The sequence below is a fragment of the Eufriesea mexicana genome, unplaced genomic scaffold, assembly GCF_001483705.2.
Source record: "Eufriesea mexicana isolate 0111107269 unplaced genomic scaffold, ASM148370v2 scaffold265, whole genome shotgun sequence".
Classification (NCBI taxonomy): domain Eukaryota; kingdom Metazoa; phylum Arthropoda; class Insecta; order Hymenoptera; family Apidae; genus Eufriesea; species Eufriesea mexicana.
In genome coordinates this window covers 889,072-906,264 of record NW_016908444.1, presented here as the reverse complement: position 1 = coordinate 906,264, position 17,193 = coordinate 889,072, and the positions used below count along the sequence as shown (strand labels likewise).

At 32.5% G+C, this 17,193-nt stretch overlaps 1 protein-coding gene across 5 annotated transcripts in view; it reads right to left on the bottom strand.

Moving 5' to 3' along the window:
• The window catches only part of dom (domino helicase), a 20,787-nt gene extending 4,246 nt beyond the window's left edge, over window positions 1-16,541 (bottom strand). The window contains exons 1-27 of one of the 5 annotated variants that reach the window (XM_017911575.1): window positions 16,333-16,538; window positions 14,765-14,973; window positions 13,978-14,677; window positions 13,492-13,620; window positions 12,388-12,692; window positions 11,976-12,302; window positions 11,501-11,711; window positions 11,209-11,423; window positions 10,990-11,124; window positions 10,830-10,920; window positions 10,428-10,621; window positions 10,254-10,355; window positions 9,675-9,990; window positions 9,431-9,605; window positions 9,111-9,297; window positions 8,690-8,826; window positions 8,424-8,610; window positions 8,018-8,336; window positions 7,847-7,927; window positions 7,303-7,560; window positions 6,677-6,996; window positions 6,302-6,594; window positions 5,830-6,202; window positions 5,556-5,752; window positions 5,368-5,482; window positions 4,967-5,299; window positions 4,619-4,840 (exon numbers count right to left, since the gene is read on the bottom strand). In XM_017911575.1, coding sequence (XP_017767064.1) covers window positions 4,619-4,840; window positions 4,967-5,299; window positions 5,368-5,482; window positions 5,556-5,752; window positions 5,830-6,202; window positions 6,302-6,594; window positions 6,677-6,996; window positions 7,303-7,560; window positions 7,847-7,927; window positions 8,018-8,336; window positions 8,424-8,610; window positions 8,690-8,826; window positions 9,111-9,297; window positions 9,431-9,605; window positions 9,675-9,990; window positions 10,254-10,355; window positions 10,428-10,621; window positions 10,830-10,920; window positions 10,990-11,124; window positions 11,209-11,423; window positions 11,501-11,711; window positions 11,976-12,302; window positions 12,388-12,692; window positions 13,492-13,620; window positions 13,978-14,677; window positions 14,765-14,962 — 6,120 coding nt within the window. In that variant the 5' untranslated portion in view covers window positions 14,963-14,973; window positions 16,333-16,538. Of the gene's footprint in view, window positions 1-609; window positions 4,841-4,966; window positions 5,300-5,367; window positions 5,483-5,555; window positions 5,753-5,829; window positions 6,203-6,301; window positions 6,595-6,676; window positions 6,997-7,302; window positions 7,561-7,846; window positions 7,928-8,017; window positions 8,337-8,423; window positions 8,611-8,689; window positions 8,827-9,110; window positions 9,298-9,430; window positions 9,606-9,674; window positions 9,991-10,253; window positions 10,356-10,427; window positions 10,622-10,829; window positions 10,921-10,989; window positions 11,125-11,208; window positions 11,424-11,500; window positions 11,712-11,975; window positions 12,303-12,387; window positions 12,693-13,491; window positions 13,621-13,977; window positions 14,678-14,764; window positions 14,974-16,332 lie in introns of those variants that run through there. The other 4 variants (XM_017911576.1, XM_017911574.1, XM_017911578.1 and 1 more) reach the window with 4 other exon arrangements.
• Between the last annotated feature and the right edge of the window lie 652 nt (window positions 16,542-17,193).

The following is a 17,193-nucleotide window of genomic DNA, read 5'->3' as shown; positions in this document are numbered from 1 at the left end:
TGTACGATGCACCCACTTTTCATATATAATGAAATATTTAAAGAAAAATGTATTTCCTCTTCGTTTTTAGATACGTCTTCATACTTCTTCTATTAAATATAAATGAAGTGATCGAATAAATAAATATTCTTGGAATATTAAGGAAATGAATAGGAAAAATTCATACATTTTTGCTCGTTCAAAGGCTCATTTTTCTAGTTGAGAATTTAGTAAACTTCATTCTCGGATAAATATTAAATATTGTACAAGACGCTCATTAATGTGCCTGCTTATACCTTGGCTGACTCCAAGTTTGGAATGGCAAAGGCAGTGTTTTGGTGCCATTTTTTAAATAATTATTTGGAGCTTTCTACTGCATGTTATTTTCTAATTTGCAAAAAATTCTTTTCTTTAATGTGCGGTCATGTTAGCCTTGCCACACCAAAACATCGCGATAATGGAAGATCACCACTTTCAATGATCTCAGTATATATAACCAAGCACACTGAGCAAAAATTTGACACCAAAACGGAACTGAACCTTTGATCGAACAGACTTGGATACGCACCAAGAAATAAGAAAACACATTATCTTCGTAGCAAGGAATATTTTGTTTATTTCCTTCCTCGGACTCACTCGATCATACAAAATACAGGCACGCAACTTAAATATTACAGTGGGGCATACCATTAAACGAAGAACTTCTTAAGTCTAGCATGTAATCAGGTCGTCACCTTGCAAGGTATGTAATACAAGGCGTTTACACGAGAGCAAAGTACGGCGCATTCACAGTATTACTTCTGTTCTTTACCTCTGAATCAACTAACTCTTTTATTTATATGACCAATCGCTACAAAATCATCGCAAAAAGCGAGACTTTCGCAGCGTACTAATGAACTAAGCTATGATGAATTTTTCCTCGTCTATATATTCTACTATGATACAGTCTGATGCCTTACTTCTTTCATCATTTTTTTTTATCACCAAGTATAAATTACAATGTCACTTAAAGACATTTGAAACCTTTACAGGAAAGTACAATTTACAATGCTAAAAATGTTACACGTATGTACTCAGTACAACGAAAGAAACATCTTACTTATCCTTACTTTTGTGGTTATATACAAGAATCATGTGAAAATTAAGAAACAATTAGAACTTGGATTTTTTATGCGCACGCCATTCCAAGTAGTAGTCCAAGATAATGTTTATGCGTGTCTAAGTTACGAGAAATATTTATACAAACACGCTGCTAAATATTACAGCGATAAAGTTTTAGCGAGACTCAAGATATAGTACCGCTACTTATCTTTTCCAGTTGAGTTGTTTGCGGAGGAGGTGGGGAAGAGGGAGGAGGAGGAAGCTGAGAACGTATCGACTTTTTCAATGGCGGTATCTGCTCTTCGTCATCTAACGTATCGACTATTTGCGATTCGTTAGTTTTGCCGGCAATCAACGGCTTTGCAAATGACGACAGTCGAGTCCGTTTGATTTTTCTTCTTAATCTTTTTGATCCATCCGATGAGTCGTAATTAGGGTCGTTGTCCAAATCAACCAATGCTATCACCGTTGATTGTACAGGCAACGAGACTTTATCTGTTTTAAGTTTAGAATTCAATGGTGTATTTTTATTCATTGTCAATGATTTTCCTGTCTTATTGGAATTTGTATAAGTACTTGCTACATTTGAAAATACGTTAGAAGAAACGCGGTCACGTGATTCGGTATCCAGTCCAGAACCACACCATCCATCTAGTTTACAATTCGAAGTAACGTCTGAAATCCTAAGAACGCAATTTTTTCCTGTCGTGTCAGACGAGGAATTTGAATTAGAATCGGCGTTTTTTTTAGTGCTCTTCGTATCAGTGCTATTGCAATTGGATGTTTTTGCATGAATAGAACTAGAAGCTTTACTAGTATGATTACTTCTTGTATCTAGAGTGAGAATAGCAACAACTTTAGCTGTTCTTTGTGGTTTCTCGTTAAGTTCATTAAAGGCAGGTAGCGCAGAATCATCTCGTTTAACGAAATTTTCTGATACAACTGCGTTTCCATTTGAATCTGTGTTCAACGTTTCTGTCTTCCCGGACACTGGTGAAACAGCAGAAGATTCTTCTTCCTGTATTTTTGAATCAGAAGATGAATCTGCTTTTCGGATTTGCTTATTCACTTTACATGACACATGATTAGGACTCGATTTTCCCAAATTTAGCGTGAAATTCAATCCAGATCGAGTAACTCTCGATCCTTGTTCAAAAGTAGGAACAGGTGTATCTGGCCGTCGTCTCGTTGTATTTATATTTACACTGGCCGATTCACTGTTTCTTTTGGATCTAGTTGAAACAGAACTAGTGCAGTCTCTTGTTTCCGACATTGGTTTCATCGGTGGTATTGAACTACTTCTTCGGAACAAAGCTGGATTCAAAAAACCATTATCTAAAGATCTTGTGCTACGCGTCGTAGGTTTCTCATAAGACGTATTTTGTTCTTCATTTCTTAGTGGAGAATTCATATTTGACATAGACCGCGTTGCTGGTCGTGGAGAAGATTTGAAGCATTCGGGTGAAGTGTCTGGTTGTCTTCTTTGTATTGATTTTGCAGGATTGGGGCTTGGTGGAGGTGTCAAAGAACGGACCGCTGTTGATCTGGTAATTCTAGAATGTTCTATCATAGGACGAGGAGTGTCAGGTCTTCGAACCTGTGTCACCTTATTAAGTTCCTTACGATGAGTATTTGAAATTAAATTTGAAATCTCACTACCTTGAGTTTGTTCTGATTCACATGATTCATTGGATAATATTGAAGCTGACTGTGTATCCAAATTTTTACTTTCAAGATTTTCTATGCTGAGATTTAGTTTCGCACTTCTTGTAGTTACTCCGTAAGTATCCGGTTTACGAAATTGAACCTTGTCTTCCATATTAGATTCAGATCCACACGATTCATTCGAGTCTAAAATATCGAAGGAAAAAGTATTGTCATTACTTTGCGCTGACGAGGTTGATTGAACTTTTGAATCATCTTCATCGCGTATACATTCATCTAATGTAGTATAGTTCTCTTGTTTGCTGCTACTAGATTCCTGACTAGAGCTTGATTCTATCACAGAAATGGATTCATTATCATTAACAGACTTATTTGTTGTATCTGAATTTGAAGTACTTTCATCAAATTGTTCCTTATTTGTTGAAATCTCTTCTACATCTACATTTTCTTTCATCTCAATGAGACTCTGCGCTCCCGCGTAGTTTTTTGCACTACATTCATCACCGGAAACACTTGTGTCTTGAAATTCATCTACATCTTTACTATCTAACGATTTCGATTCCGTCTTCGAAATGAATACTTCCTCTTTTAATGGCGTATCTGCTTCGTCGATATTAGACGAAGTTACATCGTTCTTAAAAACAGAATCATTTAATTTTTCTGCAGTAGAATCAATGATACTTTCATCTACATCTTGAACAATCACCTTATTCTTTAAAGGTGTAATCAACGAATTTTCTGATACATTGATTTCTTCATCTATCTCCAAAGTCATTGAACTTTCCAAACATTTTGAATCAGAGATTCTTTTTGCAGCACTTGATTCTGTTGCAGATGAAGAATTACTACTCTGTGAAATAAAATCAACATTAGAATTTTCAGAATCATAATTATAACTTGCATCACCTTCTGAATTACTAGAATGTGCTGTTAATTTGTACATAGATCGTGTAATATATACCGAAGACGAGGTGTTCTGAATTAAGTCCTGTGTTATATCACTACAGACTTTATCATCAATTACACTATCTTCTGATTCTTTACACGGTTCCGACATACCAGACAAATTACCTGATTGAGAAGACATTTCTGTTTCTAATGAATCTAAAGGCATATGAGAATTAGATTCTTGTATCGTGACAGTTTTATTATATTTCGGCTTTGGCGAAGAAGTTGCAGCATTACAATGATTTGCAATCACTTTACAATCTTCCATGTTCTCAGATGATTCTTTAGCAAACGAAACGGTACTTCGTTCAGTGTCGAGTCGCTTTAAATCGGGTGTTGTCATCTCTTTTTGATTTGCAGTTCTATCCTCTTCGTCAGGTTTATTCGAAACATTTGTATTATTTAATTTTTTGGGACTTGTAACAGGTGGCAATGGTAAAACAAAATTTTCTTCTGCTTTCATTCTCATTTCAAGTTCACGTTGTTTACGTAGATTACTAGCTCTACCTCGACATTTTGGTTTTATACCAGGCAAGATAGGACTTACGTCCAATGTCCATAAATTAATTTTAACGTTGCCTCTAGATCTTGTTCGTGGACTGTTTAGATCGAAATGATTTTGACTAAATGATTTATTAGAACGATTTTTACGTTTTGGATATCCGCCTTTTTCAGAATCATTTTGATCATGTGTTTCCTCCTCCTCATCTTCATCGCCTTGACTCTGACTCTCCGTATGACTCGACTCTTCGTCAAGACTATCTTCTACCACATCTTCTTGTGACTCTGATTCTGATTCTGTAGTGGTCTCGGTTTCACTTTCCGATTCTTGAGCACTTTTACTAATATTCTTACGCGAATTCCTCCTCCTATTCGGTGGGAGTTTCTTATTGACTAATTTCTTAGAATTACTAGCACTATTAACCTGATTTTGCGCATCCTCGCGTCCAAACGTCAAGGGCTTCTCGTCATCATCAGCCAACCGCATTCGCCTTTCTTCTTCCTCGCGTAGCGCTCGCAACCGATCTAACTCCCATTCTTTCTTCTGTTCTTCGAGTTCACGTTCTGCTGCAGCAAGTTGTGCCGCAGAAAATGCACCTTCCGATTCCTCGACAAACTTCATTGCGTAACGTTCTATTGGTGTCAACTATATACAGAAAAAAGCAAATTTTAACAAATACCTCATCATACATGAAGTTTTGACAAGAAAAAAAAATTGAGAAAATGAAGAAATATATATATACTGTAAAAATAAATGCAAACATCATCTTACCTGAGATACCAAATTTTGTACTTCAAGCTCAGCTTTGCTGACTTGCATGTCATCCCTATCTGCATCATCTAAAGGTATATTTTCATCAAATTCTGCCAAATCCGCAACAGCTTCTGCTTTAGCAGTCTTTGCAGCTTGAACATCAAGATCCTCTTCAGCTGCAGCAAGAGCGCTTTCAAGCGCACCCATTGCTACTTTATCCTCCAAAGTTTGACTTTGACTATCTTTTTGCAAATATTTCTCTCGATCCCTATTTTGTTCTAATACTTCAGCCATTCGAGTGGTAGCATCGTTCTCCGATTGATCAATATTAAAGAGATCTTGAATCGTGGACTACAAAAATAATTAAAACCATAAAATATCATGTATCTTCTTTTACTTTATATATTTGAAATACTTACACTCTTGAAATAAGCAGTTGTAAAATTACCACCCTCGATAGCTAAATCTCCAAGTAGTCTCTTCTGATTGGCCTTCTTGAGAATATTTTCTTCTACAGTTTTTTCACTTACTAACCTAAAATATGTAAAAAATAATTTAATATATTTCTAAATATAAAAAAATGCATATACTAAATTTTTATACATACCTGTAGATATGTACATCGCGTGTTTGACCTATTCTATGACATCTGTCTTGTGCTTGGGCATCCATTGTAGGATTCCAATCACTATCATAAAATATAACAGTGTCTGCTCCTGTAAGATTCACACCTACACCTCCGGATCTCGTCGACAATATAAAACAAAATATCCGTTTATCTCCATTAAATCTTTCCATCAGTACCTGTAATTTTTTTCATCAAATAAAACATATTTGAAGAAAACAAGAGAAATATATCAATGTTTAGGAAAATTAATCACCTGTCGTTGATCTACTTTAGTAGTACCATCCAAACGCAAATATATGTGTCCATGAAAATTAAGAAAGGCTTCTAATACATCCAACATTCTTGTCATTTGCGTAAAAATTAAGACTCTGTGGTTTTCAGATTTAAGCTTTCTAAGAAGTTGATGTAAAGATTGCAATTTTCCACAGTCGTACTGTATCAATCTAGGATCCGGGAATTGCGTCATCATTGCACTAGCTACTGGATGGAACAATGCCAATTTTGGCGACAGTTGACGTTGTAATTCTATTTGCATACGTCGTTGACCGAACAACTTATGTGGAGGAGGATGAGAAACGTGAAAACGTGGCGTAGGAGCACATACAGCAGGAACGTGTACAACAAACCTAGTATTTAGCAATTATGTATTACATTGGACAAGTGATCAAACATTGATTTATTTAAAGTTATTGAATATTAAATTTTATCTCGCCTATAAACAGTACCTTTCAAAAACTTCTTTAAGCTCCTCAACAATTTGTTCTGTACTTTTGATCGCCTCTGCAAGTGCTTCTGTGCGAGAAAAAAATTGCCTTCGTGTACGTGCATTGTCTTTAGCAGTTGCACAGTGAATCCAACCATTATGCCATCGACATGCTGTAGATGGTTTACCAATTCTTAATGCCATAAACAAATCTTCTCCGTACAGAGGGCACGCGGCACACCGTCTTTCATTAATATTTGCAAGTAGACGAAGTTTAGCTTGCCTTCTTTGTTTTCGTTCTTCTTCTAATTGTGGCTATAAACAAAATATTACATTTTAAATTTATAATTTTTGACTTCCTGTAATATTAAATATTTTATTTAAACAAGATATATACCAAATAAAATTCTGATTTTGGTCGTTCTTTCGTTTGTGCCTTCTCTGATTCTTTTTGTGCGTGTCTAGTAACAATACCACAACGAATCGATTGCTGTTGAGATTGTCCATTGCCAGTAGGAGACTGTGCAGTAACATTAGGGGAAGCAGTAACATTAAGCGGTGGCACCCTCATTACTGGTCTTCCACTTGTTCCACTTGTAGTTGTCACTACCCCTCCAATAACTTTATTTACTGTAGTTGCCGAGGTAGATAGGCCCATTAAAGATTTCGGTAAAACTTTCAAACGTTGTACACACGGTGTCATTACTGGAAATGAAACTGTAAGTACAAGAAAATATTAATCACTTATGGACAAACCTAAATAAGCTCTAGAGAATATATCAATCTTGTCTTCAATTAGAAATTATATGCACTAGTATAATACTGTACTAGAAATTGTGCCTATTAATACATTAATAGGCATTAATACATCGAATGTACTATTTAGAATCATGCATTTTGTATTATTCTTTAACATTCATTTAAATGCATACAAATGATATGAAAAAGGATATACATGGTTCACATTGTTTTAACATGGAACATAAATGAAATCAGTGGGATATGAGCACTCTTCGGACAAACCTGTGTTAGTGTTTTGTTGATTCGAAGTCAGAATGATATGTCTACCAATAGATGTTTGAACCACCTGTGCAAGATTAGGCATTGCTATTCTTTGGACGGAATCACCTTGTTTAACAGCGACTGTTTGCGTTGCTAGTCGTTGCAGTCCATCTATAATATTTGCATTCCCTACTGTAATCCTCTGTGCATTCGTTGCTGCTGTAGATGGTGTCACTGTTGTACTTTGTGGGTTATGTGCTAGTGTTCCAACAGGGATTGCTATTTTCGAAGCAAACACAACAAATGTTTTACACAAACTATGATTCACAAATGTTAGATTATAATTAAATGTAAGTTTTGTTAATGTGCTCTCGGTTCTAGAATGCTTATAACATGGGGAAACTATAAACAAGCTGGCCCGAGACCAATTCCTCTAGCACCACTGCAAAAATGATTACACAGCGACAAGTTGAGTGCAACCACTGATCGATGATGCACAGGGTCCCAAGTTTTGGAAGTAAATGTACATATACACATTAAGAACACACAAAAGACAACTCCTCACCTTTTACACTACCCTGACGTTGAACTAATTGTACAGAATATCCTTGCAACTGTTGACCACCAGCTACCTTTAATGTAACACCTATGAATTTATAAGATCAGAGAGAACATTAATTCCTAATATTAAAAAAATACTAAATATGACAATAAATGCTTGTAATGTCACTCTTACCTTGACCTGGAGTGCTTTGATTATTTGCTGTTTTTATTAAAGGAGATGTCCCAACCTTTGGTGTTGGCAATATTCCAGCTAAATTCTTTAATTTTGTTTGTGTCTGTCGTTGAACGGATGACGGTTTAACTTGATTAGATAATCTAACATTAATTTTAATTTTTCCTGGTGGACACCTTGGAGGTGGATCTGGTTGTGTGTCTATTTCTTCTATAAGCTTTCGTGGTGTTTGCAATCGTCTGTCTCTGTGTGCCACAAACGCAGTAAGAGTTAACTCCAAATCACATAATAAAAGATTAATACTAGATAGATCGATATGCTGTAAAATAAAACAAATATATTATACCTTTCCTAAAATTTCTTAAAATATAATGAAGATTAGGGAAAAAGAAATTAAACTATTTACCTTAAACGGATCGTAATCAAGAGCACCCCATATTAAAGAAGCAGTAACATATTCAATAGCTTCCATTTGAAATGGTGATACAGTAGGTCTCACTTCAAATAAATTTGGGTGATTACATACTTTCCGTAGTTGCATTAATACGTTAATGACACTTAACAAATTACCACTGGCCAAGGTCTCTTTTGTCCTTAATGAAAAAATAAATTATATATTATATAAATCGTACAACATATAGTACAAGAAAATATAAAATATGCAATACATACTTTGCTCTAGACATAAAATCATCATATAGATAACGCTGTCGTTTTGATAAACGGCACATAACAACATGTTCATATTTCTTAGGTAATTGTTTTTCTACTTCTGTTTTCAATCTTCGTAATAAAAAAGGCCGTAAAACCTATAAACAACATAATTGCTACATGAATAATACATACGTAATATAGAAAAGTTCCTGGAAAATAAAAGACAATGACGTAATAAAGATTGTTATAATAAAGTGTTTCTCTAGACAGGATTCGTATGTCACATAAATATTTTATTACACGCGAGTTTTAATAGAGAATTCTTTTAATATTTCGCTATTTTAAAACAGGTATATGATATATATAATCATCTATCTGTGTCGGTAGCGAATAATTGTGTATGTGAAACAATGTACATAAAAGGAAACTACGTACAGACCTTATGTAGACGACGGATAATGTTTTCATTATATTCGCTATTTCCTTCTATCATTCCTGTAACAGGATTACTAAACCATTCCTTAAATTCTCTATGTGACTGAAATACATTTGGCATTAAAAAATGCATCAATGACCATAATTCCATCAAGTTATTCTGGAGTGGTGTACCAGTAAGTAATAATCGCCTGTAATAAAAATTATATAAAATATCTTATTATCTTATTATTTTTAAATTTTGTAAATTCATTTTATATAAAATATTGTATTATTTTATGCATATAAAATACATTATTTGTAAAAAATATTGTAGATATTTACCGTTGAGTTTGAAAATTTAGTAATAATTGCCATCTCTGTGATTTAAAATTTTTTATATTTTGAGCTTCATCTAATATAAGATATTTCCATTTTTTTCTTCTAAAGCTTTGATGATCTTGTATAACCAATTTGTACGATGTTATACAAATGTGAAAAGCGTTAGGTTTAGTCCAACCTAAGAATAAATAAAAATATTATAAACAATGTTACATTCATTTACATTTGCTTAATAACAAATTAATACCTGTCCTTTTTTGTTTCCTTTCCTTCTGTGTTCCATAATAAGTTAAAATCTTAAATCCTGGACACCATTTTTTACATTCCATTTCCCAATTGAGCATCACAGATGTTGGTACTATTACAAGATGCGGACCCCAATTACCCTTTTCACATGCCAAATGTGCAAGTAAGGCAATGGTTTGTATGGTTTTACCCAAACCCATTTCATCTGCCAAAATACCATTTAATTTCCTGTCGTACATGGTAACAAGCCAATCCAATCCTATGTGTTGATATTCTCGAAGATGATGTTTTAAAAGAAATGGAATTTTTGTTACAACCTAAAATTATATTAATTTCGTTAGAGAATCATAAATAACTTTGTTTCATCTTATATAATAAATAAATATTGTCGTGACAATTTTCTAAGATAAATCGATAAATTAATTTACTTTTCTGGGAATATTATCACTTATACTTTAGCCTTCCGGAAATGGTCATATGCAAATTACCGCTACACAACCTTGGATAGGATGGCTGTCTAAATAATTAAAACACCCTCACACCTCCCAAAAAATAATATGAAAAGATTACAATAACATACACTAGTAGTAAGTAAAGTATTCCCTTTAGGTTGAATACTTTCTGCTAATGCCGCTACGTTATCCATTTCATCGTGAGCATCTGAATGATTCATCTCTGCAGTCTATAAAAAAATAATCATAGTCTTTATCCAAATAAAAATTAATTATGCTATCATTCAAGAACATCATTTTACCTTATCATCTGATGATTTTTCCATGGATATATCTTCTAAGAGAGATTTGAGCCCAATATCGGTTTCATTATCAGTTTGTGTTTGAGACTCCTCTTCTCTAACTTCATTATCACTTTCTTCACTTTCACTTTCGTTACTTGAACATTCCTCATCATTTTCTTGACCTTCTTCTTTTGTGCTTTCCTTGTCTGATTCTAAACAAATAGATACGCATATATACAATACACATTTTCATACTAAATAAGTTATTATAATTACTTTTAATATTCAGACAAATGCCTCAAGTCACATCAAAAATGAGATTCAAGAATGAAAACCATTTCTTGAACCATCAGGGTCGGTAAAATATCATCACTAATATATAAATATTGTAGGATTAAAATTAACCTAAATTATATTTACCAGGAACAGGTTCTTGTTCAACATCCATTGATATATCTGGCATATTACCATATTTGGTCATAAGATCATCAATAGACATTTCATTTTCAGCCTAAAAATTTAAAAAAATGGAAAATTCATTATGCCTAATACTATAAGAGTTATAAAAATATATACATACTTTAAGATCATCTAATTCTTGTTTATAATCTGCATTTTCTTCCAATTTTTCTTGTTCCATAATAGTTTCTTCCTCATCTGAAGATTCATCCGATGCAGCAACAAAATCCATATCACCATCTGTCTTTTTGTCCACCTATTAAAGTATGCACATCACTAATTAGTTATCAAAATAGAATAAATGGCACTAAAATTTTTGACCTAAAAATATTTTACATACTTCTTCCACTTCCTTTGATGCAGGTGACAAACTTTTACTTCTATTTTCTAAGTAATTAGGTGGTAGCTCTTTTAAGAGATCTTCTAAAGGTAATTCTGATTCCATTTTCAACAATTCAACCTCTTCTTTATGATTTGTCACAGATTTTAATTCTTCCTCGGCTTTTGCTATAGTTTCTTCATCATCGTCTGAACTTTGGTTTGGTTGAAAATCCTCTATATTGGAAAAATTAAAAATATTAAAATAATTGACATAAATATAAATATAAAATCGATAAATATATTTAATATACCATCAGAATGAGATTTGCCAGGTGGTACTGGAGAAGAAATTCGTGAACTATTCATAGAAGCTGGTATACTTTGAGAACCATCCGTTTTGTTAAGTCCTTCAGTTAACCATGTTGAATATTTTTCTGTTTGCCCCACAATAAAGTTTAAGTGTTGATCTAGTGCTTGCTTTCTTTTTTCTTCAAGCCTCGTTTGTTGCTTATATTCCACCAACTTAAAAAAGATAACATTAAGAATAAAATATACAAATAAATTTCATCGTGATGAAAACGATACTTTAATCATTATGAAAATAAATGTCCGGCATCAATACTTTGATTATAATGTAATAACAAAAATAATCATACACAATGAGCAGACTTTACTGTTCCCACAACGAGCACACACTTTCAATTGAAATACATTGAAATTGTCGGCTTAATAGTGTGGGGTAAAATTATTATTACTATAATTTATAAATTGTTTTCTGTAACTCACCTTTTCAACATTTGCCCAGAAAGTTTTGATTTCTTTAGCAATAAAGCTAGCAATTTTCTTTAACCTAAGTTCTTGCGATTTTTCAGCCTTTTGTGCTTGAATTGCTTTCTCCTGGAAATATTTCTGTACCATACGCGCACATTTTTTCGCTGCAGCTTTCTTCCACTTTCGTTCTTGAGCAAAGTCAGCGGCTAACCAAACCATTTCTTCTAATAAATAGTCCCAATGAGCTTTTGTACGAGGTGGTTCCTGTACCTTAGGCAATCTTCTTTCTGACCATAAACCTTCACGTTGTAATTCCGCAATCCTTTGCATAACATATGCTTCCTACAAATATTTTAAGTATTGGATTTGATTACACTAACTTATCAAATATTACATAGAACACATAATTATACAAAAATTATAGTACCTGTTTTGCTTTTTCTACAATTTGCTCTTGATTATTTGTGATATCACATGATGTAGCTGCATTAGAAGCAGGTAACTTAACAAATTTAATAACAGGCTGTGTAGGTGTTGTAGGCGCGGAAGATGTCTTTGTAGTAGTAGTAACAGTAGCAGTAGTGGAAGTAGTTGCAGTAAATGTAAGAGTAGGGGTAGTCATGGTAGTAATAGTTGTTGTAATAGATGTAGCTACTGTAGGTTTATCTATTACTGGACTTGTAACAGTTGTTGTTACAGATTTTGGTGAACCTGGAACTATTGGTGCATTACCTGTAACAGTAATAAAATGATTCAATATATGAACAAATATACTAAAAAATATTTTTTTAAATAGTATGCATATATCAACAGCGCTCTTAGACTGAGAAGCATACTGCTAAACAACCTTACATGTGCTGTGAATTAATTTTTCCACACAAAGTGAACTGCTTCAAAAATGTATAAATTTGAATCAACCGTCTAGTGTGGAATTATATTCTACAATAACAAAAAATATCATACTATTCTGATACACAAATGATGATAAACATAAAAGTAGAATATATAAAAATCAATTTGTCAAAAATAAAAAATATAGTTACTATGAAAATGAACTATGAAAGTGTATGATTACAATAAAAAAAATAGAGACAGAGAGAAAGAAACAAAATATTATGAGAACTGTGAAAAAATTCTTACGTTATTCCTTTTAAGGAGACATATTTCTTAGACTTTAAAGCACATGCAATACTATTTGATTACAAAAAGTGCTCACCATATCATGTTTATTTAATTTGGTTTATAATAATTTTTTTTATTAATAGTGCAAAATAATATTTGATGCAATTAATCAATTAAGTGAAAATAACTTTTAATTAATTGCTTATTCAAACTTAAATTTTTTACCTTGATCCAACATACAAAAGACATTAGACAGAAACTATATCCAAAACTAAATATACTAAAAAGCAGCGAATTTAAAAAATAAATTTAAGGAATTCATCAAAATTTCATCCCATAAATAAAAATTATTTTGAAAAAGAAAAGAATTAACGAATCTAACATCAAATGATAAGCCTGCAGTAATCACCTATAATGAGCGTGGGTGCTAGAGTAGAAGTAGGTGGAGGGTGAACGGTGACTGGTGAAGACTGAATTGCTGCTCTGAAGGCAAACACCATGCCATGGCGGCCCCCTTGAGGCCTACCTGGTACATGTCCTATTATGCAAAGTAATTATTTGATTGTTGTAAGATATACAATAAAACTCTTAATTGCTTTTCCATATTGTCAAACAAATATCTATCAAACAGGAAATTATTTGCACGAAACATAGCAAAATATGTTTATAAATTTTAGAAGTTTAATATATTACTACATATAAATAGAAATGTTTTTATTTTATAATTTTTATGTGTTTATAGAAATAAATATAATGGTGTGCCTTCTAATATTCCAAGAAAAATGATTGGTGTTAAGTATAAAATGTTATTTTATTAAAATATTATAAAACTACCATAATGTGATTCAACTCAATAAATTAATTAAAAACATATGTATAATAACAATATCATTACCTTGTTGATTAAGTTGGGCTACTGCAGCAGGCAATGTTGTAGATACTGCAACTGGAGCAACATTCATTCCAGTAATTTTTACTTCTGTACACTGATTCACAGGAACTATTGTAGAAACAGTTGTTGCAGTTGGTGTTAATGGAATTTCTGATATTGCTGGCAGTGGAGCTGTTAAATCTTCATCATCATCATCTGGATCTAATCTATGCTGTCGTAAAAAATGCAAATATTGAGGTGTTGGGGGCCTCTTCCTCCAAGTTTGAAAATCCATCATATTTCCTCCAGCATGAAGAAAGAATAATTCTGATGCATTCTCAGCATATTTTTCTCTTATTGCACGCATTCTTTTCATTTTATGTTCCATAATTCTCCTTCTATAACCCATTGCATCATCTGCAATCATAGTAGGTTTCTCAGTAGACTCTGTTAACTTCAATTTTTTTCTTGCAGGTGGTGATTGCATAGTAGTTTGAGAGGTTGGTGTAACAAACATATTTCCAATAGATGTTCGAACAAGTTTTGGAGATGTTGCTAAAACAACTTTAGGTGAACCCTGCCGAGTAGGAGATGTAAGAGGTGAATTACTTGCACCTGCAACTCCCATACTACTTGCACGTGGTGGTGTACTACTAATATTAACAATTCTTGTAACACCAACTTGCTGAATATTTGCATTTGTTGTTGCACTACTTGGTATAACCTGGAATTATTTTAAATATAAATTATTTAAAACCTCACTAGATATAAGGAAGTTTATAAAAATAAAAATACACTGAAAAATATGCACCTGTGTGAGACCAGGAACCTGTGAAGTAATAACAAATTGTTGCCCAGCACCTGTTGTAAGGACATTAAGTCCTTGAGCAGTAGCAAGAACTTGTTGTAAATTAACAGTTTGTTGTGGTGCACCTCCATTGTTACTTCCATTATTTCCTCCACCCCCATTAAGGGGCGGTAAAATAGGTGCAGTCTGCTTATCACTCATTACACATTACACTGTAACATGAGTTAATAATAAATATTATCAAAATTTAATAAAATTCTCTTCAGCTTCTTGATGATGGTGATAATAGTGATAGTAATAATAATTACTAAAATAGTAGTAATAATAATAACAATAAAAATTGTAATAAAAAAAGATAAAAAAATAAAACTAATATATCACATTTTGTTAAAAGATTGATAACATGTACAAGAATATAAGTACATAAAAGCACATTATATTAAAATTAAAAAAGATTGTTAATAAATTTTCAATTAATATATTAATTTAATTTGTACTATAACATAACTTCAAGTAATTATTGTGAATTTACACAATCTAAATACATTATTAAATTAATGCTTTTATAACAATATTAAAAAAAAACATTAAATATCAATATTTACATTTTATGATAAAAATAATTTTATTAAATATTTATCAATCTTTTAAGTATCTTGGTAATACTATAGCAAAAACTACATGTTTTAATCTTTGTACTTTAAGTTTATCAACAACATTTTTTTAAAACCTGTATGTTTACATCCAGATCAGACTAATAAAAGAAGAAAAGTAGGAAAAACAAACAAAAAGAAAAATCAAAAACTGAGAGAACTAAATAATAAATGTAAGTTGTAAATTTTACAACATTATATTAAAAGGGATATTTTCTTGCCAATTGCATATTTACTTCACACTAAAAAAATAAACGCATGAAATCGATAATTGAAGAAAAACATGTATAAGAAACAACAAACAAAATCTTCACAGTTTACTAATAATAGTTTATTTTCAATTGAAGTATGTGAATAATTTGTTATTGAATTTTAATTTGAATATGTACATTTCAATCTTATTCTAACTACGGTAATTCCAATGAATCAAAATGAGAACGCTAATTGATTTGTGAAAAAAGCGCCGAAATCAAAATTTCTCCGTTGATCCAACTGATACACCACATTGGAATTTGTAAAACATGCGTATTGCGCAGAAGAAAAAATACCCCCAAAAATACAGCATTATGAACAGTAAGAACACATCTACAATCAATTGACTAGTGAAATGAGCGATGTCATTTAGAATATCAAAAGATTGCAACGAATACGCAAACGTCCAATATATCAAGCAATCAGGGCGTTCAAGTCTTCTTATTAGAAAAATGTCAATTTATCTTAATACAATAACAATAATCGTCGCACCAGTCTATTATTTAAGTTTTTTTAATAGTAAAAACAATTTTCCTGATCTTTTAGACTAAATCGCTTTCTAAAAGAATACATTTTTCACAATTGCGTCAGTGGAGCCTCGCGGCGATACAAAGGAAATTTTTCGTCCGCCATGTTGGCGTTGGTCTGATAGGAGGGCGGACTTACCATACTGTAATCACAAAATTCTGCAACGTAGGTGAGCCATCCACGAAAATAATTGTTACACCCGTGATCGACGAGCGTTAAATTGTAATTAGGTACTTCACGTAATGTACAGTGCATGAGCTATATCTAATATTTTACAGAACATTTTCGCTCGACTCGCTCAAGGACGCACACACTTCTAAACATGGCGACGGCTCCCGACAAATTTCGACCGCGACCAGACTGTGAGCTGCTTGCTACTTCACGTTTACACAAGCTACAGAGAGATGCCGCTCCAACTGGGCGCTGAATCTGCGATTGGTCGAATGCAACCGGATACTTGGCAACGTGGCAGTATCAAACGTTCCCAATTGGTTACTGGTAAAAATATTAAAAGGACTCGTTTTCCGACTAACAAATCAAATCAGCAACTATTATTTCTAAATGTAAAATATACATTCTATAAAATTTACTACTATATTCATTACTATATATATGAAAATTGTTAACAAAAAAATAATAGTTTATTACTTCGTGATAAATATTGATGCTATAAAAGTCTTTTATCGAAATTAATCAAGTAATTTGTTCAGATTATTTGTAAAATGATCAATTTTTTTTCTTTTTTAAGTTATTCGCGAAATAGATACTTTCATAAAGTTTAGGATATGGAAATTAAAAACTGTTATAACAGTAAATGATCATTATTATTTGATCATATTTTATACAATTATATATGCGATCGACAAATATGGACATACATTACATGCAGTATTACATCATATTACATTCCTGGCATTGCATAGAAAGCCGTTATACAAATATTTCGTTTCAATTTATAATACAAATAAATTAGCATCAAATTGTATGTAAATGTAGAAT